Source organism: Ambystoma mexicanum, chromosome 3q, assembly GCF_040938575.1.
Source record: "Ambystoma mexicanum isolate Mex_15411 chromosome 3q, UKY_AmexF1_1, whole genome shotgun sequence".
NCBI lineage: Eukaryota > Metazoa > Chordata > Amphibia > Caudata > Ambystomatidae > Ambystoma > Ambystoma mexicanum.
The window spans coordinates 1222871147-1222884634 of NC_090926.1; the positions used below are offsets into that span (position 1 = coordinate 1222871147).

Consider the following 13488-nt stretch of genomic DNA (forward strand, 5'->3'; position numbering starts at 1 on the left):
GCCTGAACTGTTCCCCCAATGGCATCCACCTCTACCCTTATCTGGATGATTGGCTTGTCCAATCCCACGCGTTGGGGGGCCAACACACACGCTGAGGACCATGCGTCTGCCAACAGATCTTGGGTTTTCCATAAATGATATAAAGTTTGGCTTGGAGCCATCGCACAATGTTCTGTTTGTGGGTGCTCGACTCAAAACGGTCGCTTGTCTGGCGTCCCCCTTGGAAGAGAGGGTGATGGCCATCCTGGGGAAGGTACAGCGCCTGTTGTCGATGCGCTCCGCTACAATGCAAGCAGTCAAGTTGGACGTGATGTCCTCCTGCATAAACCTCGTCCTTGTTGGCAGACTACAGAGGAGGCCTTTCCCAGAGTTTCTGGAAGCAAAGCGGCTGCAGGTCTCAGACTCTTGGATGGCAAGATAGCTAGGCTCGGCGTGCGCTCTCACCTCATGCAAGGAGCTCCATTTCAGATCCCTCCATACCAGGAGACTGTCACCTCCCTTGAAGGTTGGGGGGCCCACACCGGACAGTTGCACGCCAGAGGCCTCTGGCTACCGGAAGAAATGACTCTTCACATCAACGTCCTGGAACTTGGATGGTCTTCTTGGCCCTCGGATCATTCCTGCCGTCACTGAAGGGGACGGTGGCGAGGATCTTCACATACCAACACCACCACCATGTTCTGCGCTTGGCCAATCTTCAGGACCTGTTCTTTGTTCCTTTTCACCTGACCGACACCAGGAGCACCATTGCAGACTCTCTCGGCAGGGAGCTGCGTTCTTGCCACGAATGGAAGCTTCTCCAGGATCAAGTAGTTCCGCGAGTAGGGCCAGCCCCAGATGACCTCTTTGCGACGACGACAAACTCTGTGAGGTTCGCCACCCAGTTCCTGCTGCTGAAGAGCATAGAGGATGCTTTCTCGTTCCTGTGAGAGGGTCTCTTCCTTTGCTCCTTTCCCACTCCCACTCCTACTACGAATGATCAGCACAACCGGACAGTGTCACTGCAGGATGATACTTCTCGCTCAGGCATCCAGACCTGCTGCGTCTGTCGGCAGCTGCATCCATCCGGCTGCCTCTACTTCCTGATCTTCTCGTAAGAAAAGGCGGACGATTCTGCACCATGATCCGGCATCGCTGACACTGAGGGCCTGGCTCCTGCAGTCCTAGGGTTTGGACATAATTCCCTGCCGTCGTAATGCAAGCACATCCTGGGCCAGGGCCTGAGCATCTTCGACGTTGACGTGCTACGGCCATGCTTCTCCGTGTGGTGCCGAAATGAGAAATGTGTGTTTCACAGCCCTTGCTGTACCTGCTTTCCTTGGCCATGGATGGACCGGCTCACGCCTCTATCTACCTGGCCGCCATATCTCGTTACACCAGGATGCCAGGTAGGCCTTCCCTCGCCAAGGAGTTCCTCGGAGGCCTCTTCGGGACTTAAGGCATCACCCCCAGCTTGGGAACTCAATGTGGTCTTGACTTAGCTCCTGGGGGGCACCATAAAACCAATGCATCAGGCCCTGCTAAAATTTCTCTCGTGGAAGACCGCTTTCCTCGTGGTGATCACCTCCATCGGGGAGATCCAGGCCCTGTCTTGCAAACAGCATACTTGTCCTTCCATGCTTAGACACCCCACCTTTATGCCGACAGTGCCGTCGGAGTTCCACCTCAACAAGTCTTTGGTGGTGTTTCTTCCCGAATCCGTCGTCGCCTGGGGATAGGGCTTTGCATTCGCTGGACGTTGCTCATGGCTTGAGTTCTTATGGCACGCACAAAGGATTGTTTCAGTTTTGGACCTGTGAATCACGGGATTGCCTTGTCGAAGGCTTTCATCTCCAGATGGCGCTCCGGCTGCATCATGCAGTGTCATCGGCTGGATAACGGACCTCTTGCAGGCAGACACAGAGCCCATTCCACCAGAGCCATTGCAGCACAACAGCGTTTTCTCTCTGGTGTGCCCCTCCTTGACATCTGCAGGGCTGCTACGTGGAGGTCCACACACGCCTTCACAAAGTTCTACTACGTCAACTGGAATTCCAGGGAGGAGTCCCAGGTCAGCCAAGCGGTGCTATGCAACCTGCTCACTTGAGGCGAGTCTGTTCCAGGGGTGATTTCTTTTTTTATTTGTTTTTATTTTTATTTATTTATTTTTATTATTTTTTTTTTTTTACTTCTGTTGAGCCTTGCTACCTCCCATGGTTGTGTATATGTACTGCTGTGTAATCTTTATTCATGAGCATGTGAATCCATGCCAGACCCCGTGCTGGAGAAAGAACAAGTTCATTACTTGTAACTCCTGTTCTCCAGCATGGGTCTGGCATGGATTCACTTGCGAACCCCTCTCTCCTTCCCCTCTGGCTCTTCTTGGTTCATACTCCCACTTTGCATGCTCTACCAAATCTGAAGATGGCCCCCAGGGGTGGAGATTAGGGAGCTGACTGTCATTGGATGGAGGCAGTATGATCCAGAGTACAGTGATTGATTTAGAGGAGAAATGCAGTTTTCAAGCTAAAGCGAAGTTTTCTTTTTATCGAGGATTCCCTGCCTAAAATGGAATATTCATGAGCGTGTGAATCCATGCCAGACCCATGCTGGAGAACAGGAGTTTCAGGTAAGCAACTTGTTCCTAGTTGCATTACCTACGTCTTCTGTCCTTACCTGGCGTTGTGCAACTATCTGGCTGTGTCCTGCTTTTACATGTGTCTCGGCCTGTGCTCAACTAGAATTGTCTTGCATATTGACCATGTCCTGCTACAGTAATATTTATATATCAATACACGCCAAGGCATTTTTATTGTCTGTAGGCGGTGGACATATGTGGAGCTTGTTGCACAACTTGTGCATTGATTTCTTTGCGTTTGATGGATTCGTCTCGTCATGTGCAGCTCTGATAATCTTGATCTGTTGAGGGACTGGCCCTGTGTTTTTAATTGCGTTTAGGCTTTATTGCCATCTGTTGGTAGTTTTGCACCTTATGTATTTCTCTGCATTATTGATTTGCTTTAACTGCAATGTGCTATTTGTATCCCATTTTAACTTAATGGATACTCTTTCCACAGGCCCTATGGTGTATGGTATTTGTTACTGTCCGGTGTCCAAGAAGCAGGATTTGGTGGATCTGAAGGTTGCAGGTAAGCATTAAGACCTGGAGCGAGGTTCTCAATTTCACCTTGGCATCTTCATTCTGAACGGTCAGTGAGTGGGGGTGGCGGGCAAAGGAAAGGTACGCTTTGGATTAAAGCGCTATATAAATACAAATACTTTTTCAGGCAGTCTGTTGGCACATTCTCTATCAGCATGGGCCTTTGTGTTTGTTAGGATTACACTTGGAAACAGCGAGGCGTGGCATTTTCCACGTTAAACACAGCTGCCGGTATTAGATCAGGAAGACACGTTTTGCAGCCCCTCCTGACCGGGCACTTCCAAAAGCACATTTAGAAGGTGCTCACGTTAGTCACTCCAGGAATCTCACTGGCACTACACTTTTCAGACCACTCCTCTTCTGGACACCTTGAGAACTGCTGTACTCTCTTCTCCTAGGGTGCTCTTCCCCTGGACCTCGCTTGCCAGAAACGAACCTACAGCACCCACAGTTACACGTGCTTTGATCATCTCTGGCATCTTTAAAATCCTTGGCTTCTTCCCAGGCGCCTACCTTTTTAAAACACATTGGCAACTTTACAGACCCTGGTAAACCTCAAAACTCCTTGGTACACTCACAGTCTTGGCAACCTTGCTTCTCATGGGGTGCCTGCCCAACTAAACTCTCCTTCATCCCTCCTATCGCTCACCTCCTCACTTCTCTCCCTGGCTTTCATCCACACAGGTACCTGTCTCTGTCTCTTCTCTGGGTTCTCCAAGACCAACTCGTTGCAAATTTATGTTGCGACCTTAAGTGGGTCAACTTCTTGAAAGGATTCGTTGGATGCACTCAACCGGGAGTTTCGAACTGGATGGTGTGCGTGTTTTGTTTGGAGGGTGTTGGTGTTGTTGTCTGAAGGAAGGGAGGTGTTAGGGTTGGTGGTGTTGTCGGAAGGAAGGGAGGTGTTGTTGTCTGAAGGAAGGAATGGAGGTGTTAGGGTTGATATCCTCTTCCCTGTCTAGCTGTTTAGTAACCTCTTTACTCCATGCTGAGTGCTTGGTGCATGAGGCCATGAATGGAATGTTTGGGTATGACTGAGTGGAATGTTTGGGTATGACTGAGTGGAATGCTGTATGTTGAGATTCCACCCCAGGACAGTTGGAATGATGTAGCCTGGGTGGTGGGAGCCAGTGGGCTTCCCTTTTGCTCCTGTAACTAGCTGAAGTAATCTCCTGATTAATGTGACCTAATGAAGATCTACTGCCATCCAGCGTATCCTTTCAAGACGTTGACCCACTTAAGGTCACAACAGTGTCTGCTGCCAGAACAGAAAACTAAAATGCCTGCCTGTGCCCTCCCACATGCACATTCTGCATTTCTATATTGAGTTGGTTAATAACTCACCAAGCGTCCGGATTCGCTAATAATGGTCTGTAAAAAATCCATATGTATTGTTTGTGAGTTATCCTATGGGTCTAAAGTATCCCACTTAGTCATGGTGAGAATATGAGCCAATCAAGTGTTGAGTCTGAGTGCTGAAGATGCAGCTTACCAATTGTGAAATTGGAATTACTGTAGTCACTTTTTCAATACTCTAAATGGAATATACCCCCAGGATTATGCTACTCTGTAAATAATGAAAAATGTACTTGTGGACATACAGTATCATATTGCCCATAGTTCACCTCCACTCTCTGTATTATGTGCACAGCCGTATTGAAACATGAAACCTTGAAGGCTGAGAGCACTGTTCTAAGATGGTGCATACCATGGCTCTGGTCTTGCATTAAATGCTTAATCTTATTGGGGACTGTGGAGCACTAGCTAAAATTCTTTGCACAAGTCCCCACAAAAACATCATATTGAATGTTGGCAGTTGTTTGCAGTCCTTTTACAATTTTTTACAATTTTGTTTTCTCTTCCTAAAGACTCCAAAACCCTGTCAGAAGCTGAGAGGGAGCGGCTGTTTGAGAAGCTGGACAGCGCCAAGGATTATGTGGGGTGGGCCTTGCAGGTGCTGTCGCCCAACACCATCTCTACGAGCATGCAACAGAGGTATGGCAAGGCCCTTGCATCACCCAGCCTGCCCCAGGAAAAAGGTCATGCCACTTTACCAAAGAGTGTCCATCTATAAACACGTCAGTCACCTTTTATAATTGCAAACATGGTAAATCGTCATCCCCAAAGTGATGAAGTAGATGGTGGTTTTAATCTGCTGCAAAATGGGATTAGGCATTGTCCTTACACTAAATATGTGCAAGGAGTGTAGATACAACTTTGTGCATCTTGAATAATCTAGTTAACCAATCTCGGGGAAGCCCCAAGAAATGTGTGGTCTGTGGGAAAGTTACTGGGGGACATCGGGGGGGACATCAGGGACAAGGCCTTCTTTTTCTGTTGTTCACAAAGGGTCAGTCCTGGGCCCACTTCTCTTCACCCTCTATACCTCTGATCTTGCCACTTTGATCTCCTGTTACGGCTTCTATCAACTCTTTGCTAATGACATTCAGATCTTTGTCCCCTTTCCCACCTTATCTGACAAGCTACGGTCCAACATTTCTCACTGTCTCTCCACCATCAAATATTGGATGGCATCTCACTGACTCATGCTCGACTCCAGTAAGACTGTAGTTCTCTACCATCCTAACAGGTTATCTCTTTCTTTCTCCCTCTTCTGTTCTTCTCTCCTGACTACCTTCCCTACTCTACTTATGCTTGCAACCTTGGTTTCGTCTTCAACCCATCGTTCAACTCCTCTCTCTTTATCACCAAATCTGCCACTACGGCTAGAGTTAATCTCCTCAACATCAGAAAATGTAAGACCCCTTCTTCCCTTCAATACTTCTAAGCACATAATCTCATCTTTAGTACTCTCTCAACCAGTCTACTGTGCCAGTTTACTCTATGGCCTTCACCTCTCTACAGAGTCTTCAACTGTGCTGTCCGTACCCTCTTCAACCTTCCCTGCTTCACCTCCCCAGCCCATCGTCAGTTGGGCTGGTTGTATGAGACAGAGGGCAAAGAATAAACTCATTATCTTTTCTGTTTTTTTTTTTTTTAAATTCCGTGAGTTCGTAAAACAAGTAATATAAGCATTTTAACAATTATGTTGTCATGGAGTAAAGTATCATTAATCAATTAATATAAGTTGAAATTGTAAATTCAATGCAGTAATTTTATCAGGTATCTATAAGGGCAAACAAGGGGAGACAATATAAAGACACGGACAGAAAAATATAGGAAAGGAGAGGAAGGGGTGTAGTAAGGATTAAAAATTAAATACTAAATACATTTAGTCAAGATTACTGAGGTGACGAATAAACGCTTTTCAATTTCTTTGTTGAATTTGTGTAATCGATCGAGAGAGGGTGCATAACATTTTTCAATCCTGTGGGTGGAACAGATAGAATTCCACCAGCAATTATAAAACGGATTGGGAGCATTCTTCCAATTACAAGCAATATTGTGAAGCACAATATTTATAAATAAATTGGGAGATTCCAATTGTTGAATAGTTGGTTTAACAAAGGAGCCAATCATCAGGCTTGAAATCGATAAGGGTTCTGTGAAGTGAAAGATCAATTGCAGACGTGACCACATCTTAGTCCAGAAATCAAAAACATATTTACATTTGAAAATTATATGGAGAAAATCAACTTTTGGCTCATTATATAAGACCAACAATTATATTATCCATGAGTTTTGAAATTAGTAAGGGAGTAAGGTAAGGACGATGGAGCATGAAAAAGTAGGTTTGGGTAAGTTTGGCGGCAACATATGTGGAGTGACAGGTTTTCCAAATTTGAGACCATATGTTTGATTGGAACCTTCAACCTGGATCAGTCTCCCATTGCCTAATAATACTGGAATTTAACAAATTGGGAGAGTGAGGATCATTTAGGAATGCATAAAGCTTGGCGGCACTAACTGAGGGATTGTTGATTAAGAAGGTCAGTAAGGGAGAAGGGGACTTTTGGATCAATGAAGGAAGGGATTTAGTTAATAATTTGAGAAGGCAAGTATAAAAAAGGAGCTCATTTTCAGGAATTTTGAATTGTACACAAATTTGAGAAAAGGGGATCCCTACAGAGTTTTGAAATAGTTGCTTGACAAATTTAATACCTTAGGGGTACCATCTGTAAATTGCAGAAAGATTAGACTTGGTGGGGTTTTGTTTATTGAACCAGAGAAATAAATCATCTGAACTGGTTTGGGAGAAGGAGTCGGCAGGAAGTTTATTCCAAATGGATATAAGGAGATGAAGAAAAGAAAAAGAGGAAATATTAGGCCAGGAAGAAGTGATTAAGAAGTGGGAGAGTGAGAACGGGGAAATAATACTAGCTTCAATACAGATCCATAAAGGAGCACTATCAAGAAGGGTTTCGTAGTGTTTAAAAATGATTAGTTGTTTATGAACCAAAGGCTTTGTGTTATAATTGGAAGTTAGGAATGTTTAACTCCACCTGAAAATTTAGGAAGTCTTAGCTTGTTAACATCGATAATTCCATAGAAATTTAAGAAGAAGGGAGTTGAGTTTTTTGTAGAATGAGGAGTGAATAGCTGTGGGAATCATGAATGAAAAATAGTGGGACTAATCATCCCTTTTATAGTATCAAGACACCCCCCCCCTACGATAATAAAAGGGGAGACCATTTTGAAATCCTTTCTGTGACAATTTTTACTATGTGATTAGTGTTTAGGGTAATAGGGGTGGGAATATCTTTAGCTATGTATTAGATAATTGATATTTAAAGTTTGCCAAGACATAATAGTGGGATAATTGCATTACTGCATTAGTAAGAGGCATGATCTCTTATTTATCTAACTTTAATTTGTAACCAGAAAGAATAGAAACATTATTTAGGAATCGTACAAAAATGTCGACCTGGGAATTCCGACGGCCGAGAATGCTGACATTTTCTTTTTAACCCCCCCTTACACCACATCTATATGTGGGGGTTTCGAGTATAATATTAATATGGGAGGGGACTGCAGGGGGCACATAGATCCCATTATTAATAGTGGTTATTCAATGTTGAAAGAAGAAGGCTCGATCAGAAAGATAAAATAGAATGTCATCCGCATAGGCATATAGTTTTATTTTAATATTATTAATAAAGATAACTTTGATGTTCGTGTTAGTTCTGATGCTTTGAAGGAGGGGTTATCATGCAAGATTAAATAAAAAGGGAGAGAGAGGACAACCTTGGCAGATGCCTCTTTCTATTTGAAAAGAGAAGGACCGATGACTATTAGTGAGAATTCCAGTAGTAGGAGAAGAGTATAAGACTTTGATTAGATTAATAAAGTAAAGAGAGAAGCAATGCCAAATTAAGGAATCTAACATAAAAGTCCAAGAGACACGATCATAAGCCTTCTCAGCATCGAGGGCCAAGAGAGCAAGAAGATGGTGAGAATTTTCAGAATGAGAAAGGGTATTGAACAAAAGCCTAGTATTAGAAGAAACAAGGCGGTTTTTAATAAAAACCAGATTGATCAGGGTGTATGAACTTAGGAAGATATTGTTCTAAACGTTTTGCTAGAATTTTGTCAAATATCTTGTGAGTCCGAATTGGTGAGAGGGATGGGTATGTAGTTTATAATCAAAGAGGGATCCTTAGCTGGTTTAGGAAAAAGTCTATGCAACGCCTTTCCAAAGGAAACGGGGCTTTGGCCAATTTCAACAAAATGAGTATAGTTGTAACAGTTTTGGTCCAATGGAGTAAATAAATATTTTGTAGAAATCAACAGGAAATCTGTCCGGTCTTGCAGCTTTGGTAGGTTTAACGTCAGAAATGTTTTTTTAAATTTTTTTTTAGGGATATAGGTGAGTTAAGAGAAGAAAGGTCAATCGAATTTAGGGGATTTATTCGTTTTTTTTTTCTTCAAAGAATGAATTTCAGGAGTGTTTATAGAGGAATCCGCAGAATAAAGGTTGGTGTAAAAATTGGGAAAGGCGTAGTTTTTTTTTCTTGGTTGGTTAATCTATTGCCATCAGGAGAAATATGGGTAATGAGCGATTTTTCTTTTTAAGATAAGATAACATTTTGACAGATTTGTTGGATCCATTGTATGCTTTGGTTCTAGATCTAAGAATGGAATTAGCAGCTCTATCAGTGCATAATTTGTTAAATTCAATACGTTTGATCATGAGAGCCTTCATTGGGTTAGCATAGTAAAACTTTTCCAGATGTTTAATTGAGGTTAAGAGTATTATGAATGGATTCTGATTGATGTTTTTTAATGGCAGAAATGTAATTATGAACCCACGGAGGGTGGCTTTCAAAGGGTCCCAATTGTTGTTAATGGAAGTGTGCTCAGGGCGATTGTTACAAAAGAAGTAATCGATGAAAGAATTGGTTTTATCCATGAAGGATTTGTATTTAAGAAGGAAGGAGTTGAATCTCCATCTACGAGAAAGTTTAGAAATGGGTTACCATTCCAGAGTGGTAGAGACAGAGGCATAGTTAGAAATCGTAATAGGACCAATTTCAGAGTTGATAATAGTGGAAGTGAGGAGTTGAAGGTATAATCTTGTTTGGAAAAGGATTGGTGGGGGGGAATATAATGTATAATCTTTTCTATCATGGTGGCAAAAGCACCAAGAATCGACTAAATTGAGGTTTTGTACTAAGTCCAGGAAACTACGACGGGATTTGGAGTTGACAAAGTTTGGGGAAGATTTACGGTCCAGGGTAAAGTCAAGAACCTGGTTCATAACGCCACAGAAAATAAGCCCATCTCGGTTCTTTTGGGCAAGTTTGAGATTAAAATTGGACCAAAAAAGAAGGTGTTGGGCATTGGGACCGTAAACATTAGTAATAATTGATGGTAAATTGTTAATAATAGCTTCAGCTATGATCCACTAGCCTTCAGTGCCATTCATTTAGTTAATGTAAAATTAAGATGTTTATTAATCAGTATGGAGATGCCACTTTCACTAAAGCATTGGTGAAGAGTGTATGGCTGATCCAAGGGGCTCTAATCTTGAGGTGTTCGCTATCCGGACTTAGATGAGTTTCTTGGAGACAGATAACATCAGCTTTAGTTTTTACCAGTTGGGAAAGTATCTTGTTACGTTTGATGGGGTGATTTAGTCCTTTGACATTCCAAGTGAGTAGTTCAACAGACATTTGTAATCGAAAGATTGATAATGGCTAACATATGACCAGCAAAAAATAGAGAAAACTAGTGTGATAAAACAAGTGAAACTTAGAAAATTCAAATAAACATTGGAATAATAATTCCTATACATCATAACAGCACAGGTGGATATAGGGATGAACGAAAGGAAGGGACCACAACAAGAAAAGAGAAGGCACAAGGAGTTAAGTAATATGAATAAAAGAGATGATGTAAATATGAACAAAGATAATGAGGATACAAGAAGGCGATTTCGAAAAGTAAGAGAGAGAATATCATGGGGGATACCAAGTACAGAGATGGGAAGAGTCCAAACGAGAAGTCGAGAGCAGGAGATGAGGATAAAGTTCAAGTTGAATGAGTATGAGCCAACAAAAAGGGCAATGAAATAATTACGCAGATACCAAATGTTCACACACATGGTAAGACGCAGAACAGTCAGGGTTAAGATGAAGATCGGACACAGTCAAGTTTGTAAAGATCAAAACAAAGGATCCAAGTATTTGATGCACAACGAGTGATGGAGTTAAAGAATTTGACAACTCTGGGCAGGGTGATTTAAAAAAAAATGTTTTTTTTATGGTAAGTATTCCCTTATACCAACTCTTAGTGTTTACAAGCAGAAGGTCGTACCAGTTCCTATGTTGCGTAGGCCTCGCTATACCTGCCTTGGGAAATCTGGTCACCTCTTGAGGGCTCTTTCTGGATAACAATTTTACATCTTCCTAGTTGTGTACCGATGCCTGTTATAAGGCACGCACTAGCTCTCCTGTTTCTGGTACGCTATTGTGGTCTGAAACTCCCTGTCTTTGTATCGGACACTAATAATGTGAAATTCCCTGCCCCAGTTCGACATCCTGAAAGAGAAAGAAGGTGTAAGGGTGGATTAGGCCTTGGACTTGTGGTCAAGGCGATGTATCAACCTCCTCCAAAAGGCAGGTGTATCGGAGGACCTTTTTAAAAGCTAATCCAGTGGCAGCAACGACAAAAAAAAGGCTTTGGCTCGGAGATTGGATTATCACCCAATCAGAAAAAACAAAGTTTGACTTATATTCTTGCATATTAGCAGAAACCAAAGCATTGAACCGGGTCCCGAAATGCCTGACTAGATTTCCAAGCCCAATACACCGTAACCTCTTCTTGAGATTTATACTAAACCTATTTCATACCAAAGAAAGTGCGTGATAACATGGCATGTCATTGGTGTGGTGGCCCTTCAGAAACGTTGGACCATGTGACGTTATTTTGCCGCTTTGTTAAAGCCCTAAGAACGACCTACTTGAGAAATTTATTGGGGGCATTTCAAACAAGGAACACTGATTATTGGTGGCTGCAACTCTGTAAAGGTGAACATTTTTGTCTGCCATTTGCTTTGACAAAATGGTTTGGAGAGATTTTTAACTTACCCCAATGGGCTCAAAACAACTTGGACGTTGAACAAGAGGATGCCTCATAAGGGGGCAGTTCTGGTAATGGTTGTTTAATTTACACCTCTACGTCTGTGCGTCTTGTGGATGTTCTTTTATTCATATTGTTATTGTTGCCTGGTTAATCTGTTTCTCAATTTTGATTGAAATCAACCCATTCTTTTTCTAAACCTACGCTTTTAAATATTTTGTCTGGATGTTTTATAAGGATTAATTTTCAGTTCTTTAACTGCCATGGGTCCTCCCCCCCCCAGTGCTAAGGCCTTTTTGGTGATTTTGGTATTTCGCCATTCAATGCCTTCTAACGTTTTCTGTTTCATTAACCCCTTAAGTGCCAAGGACAAGCTGCTATCTCGTCCTTGGCAACAGGGAGGTAATCCCAAGGACGAGATACCTCGCCCTTCACTTAAGGGGTTTTAAATGTAGTCTTAATACTTTTTTTTTCTCCCCTTTGTTATGTATGGTAATGTAGCAAAGGTTTGAAATAAACCAAATGGCAAAATAAAAAAAAATGCAAGAAAAATACAAAATTCTTGGGGTAAACATACAGTGAAAGAATTGGTGTTGGGTGCATGACCATTGATAGGATAGTCCTTGATATGGCACTCAAAATGCACATGAATGTATTCCTTCGGTAAGCATACTTACTGTGAATTTTACTGTTTCAGTCATCATTATTGCATCTGTAATAATACTTTATTTTCTCGTACTATGCCGCAGATTGAACATACACTGACAATAGTTTTTCTTAATAAAATGTCAAACCGAGGGCTCATAGCACCATGTTATTCCCCACTGTGAAACAAGGCCAAACTGTGAGGTTAACCCATAAGAATTGTATGGATTGGCTGCATGGTCCAATGTGACATAAAAGCTATAAACTAAAAGGTTGAATTCTCTTAGCAGAGCTCTTTATAAGTGAAATGAATTACTGATACATTTAATTCCACAACAAATTCAAATGCATGATGGTGGATAGAAAGTTGAGTTGTTTACCTGCTATAGTTGCAGTCTTTAAATGTCATTAAAATCTGTATGGAACTTTTTTTGTAAGCGGTGCGCAATTGTTTGTGTATGAGATTCTCCATCACAGGAAGGGACTGCTGCGCATACATGGGAACCCGGGTAATTATTCTGTTCTAGGTAGTCTTGCAGATGAACTGCAGTGGTACCATTCCGACTGTGGGCGCTGCTTCCAGGGCCGGATTCTCGATAGTACACAGTACCCTTCTGCAAGATGTTTTCTGACAGCCATAGGACTTCTCCACATTCAGGGCTTAGCAGTGGTGATAAAGAATGGCGGCTGTTGTTGTCCGCCACCAACATTAGATTATAACAAAATGAATATAAATGAAGTGGTTTGATAACCAAAGTTGTACAATAATGGTAACAACCTGAAATTGTGACATGTCGCTTTGGTAAGAAATACCAACGTTTAATTTCTTTGCTTTCGTTTGTTAGAGCCAAGTACAATCTGAATGCTATGTCTCACGATACAGCCATTGGGCTGATCCAGTTTGCACTGGATTCTGGAGTGCAGTTAAAAGAGGTAAGCTGTACAAAGCACCCAGTTGGGACAATAATTTGTTTTTGTATGTAGCACATCACCATAAGAGAGTGCTTTGCTGCCTTATCTGAACGACATAAACTATAGAACGTATGTCTTTACTTCCCCTGCACGCACTGAGTCAAATTTACTTGGCCATACGTTTACTTCTCCTGTTTTTCACTACCCCTAGCATGCACTTTGTCATGACAGGGGGAGAACCTGTACACACTTTTAAAAATATATATTTTTTAAAATAATATATTTATTTTTTTACCCGATTTTCTACCCAC

General features: G+C 42.2%; 1 protein-coding gene across 2 annotated transcripts in view; it reads left to right on the forward strand.

Annotated features, from left to right (window-relative positions):
- RNASEH2A (ribonuclease H2 subunit A) overlaps positions 1-13488 on the forward strand; it is a 222502-nt gene that overhangs the window by 35532 nt on the left and 173482 nt on the right. For both annotated transcript variants that reach the window (XM_069604132.1, XM_069604130.1), the window contains exons 2-4: positions 3057-3128; positions 5008-5134; positions 13111-13198. In XM_069604132.1, coding sequence (XP_069460233.1) covers positions 3062-3128; positions 5008-5134; positions 13111-13198 — 282 coding nt within the window. In that variant the 5' untranslated portion in view covers positions 3057-3061. The remainder of the gene's footprint in view (positions 1-3056; positions 3129-5007; positions 5135-13110; positions 13199-13488) is intronic.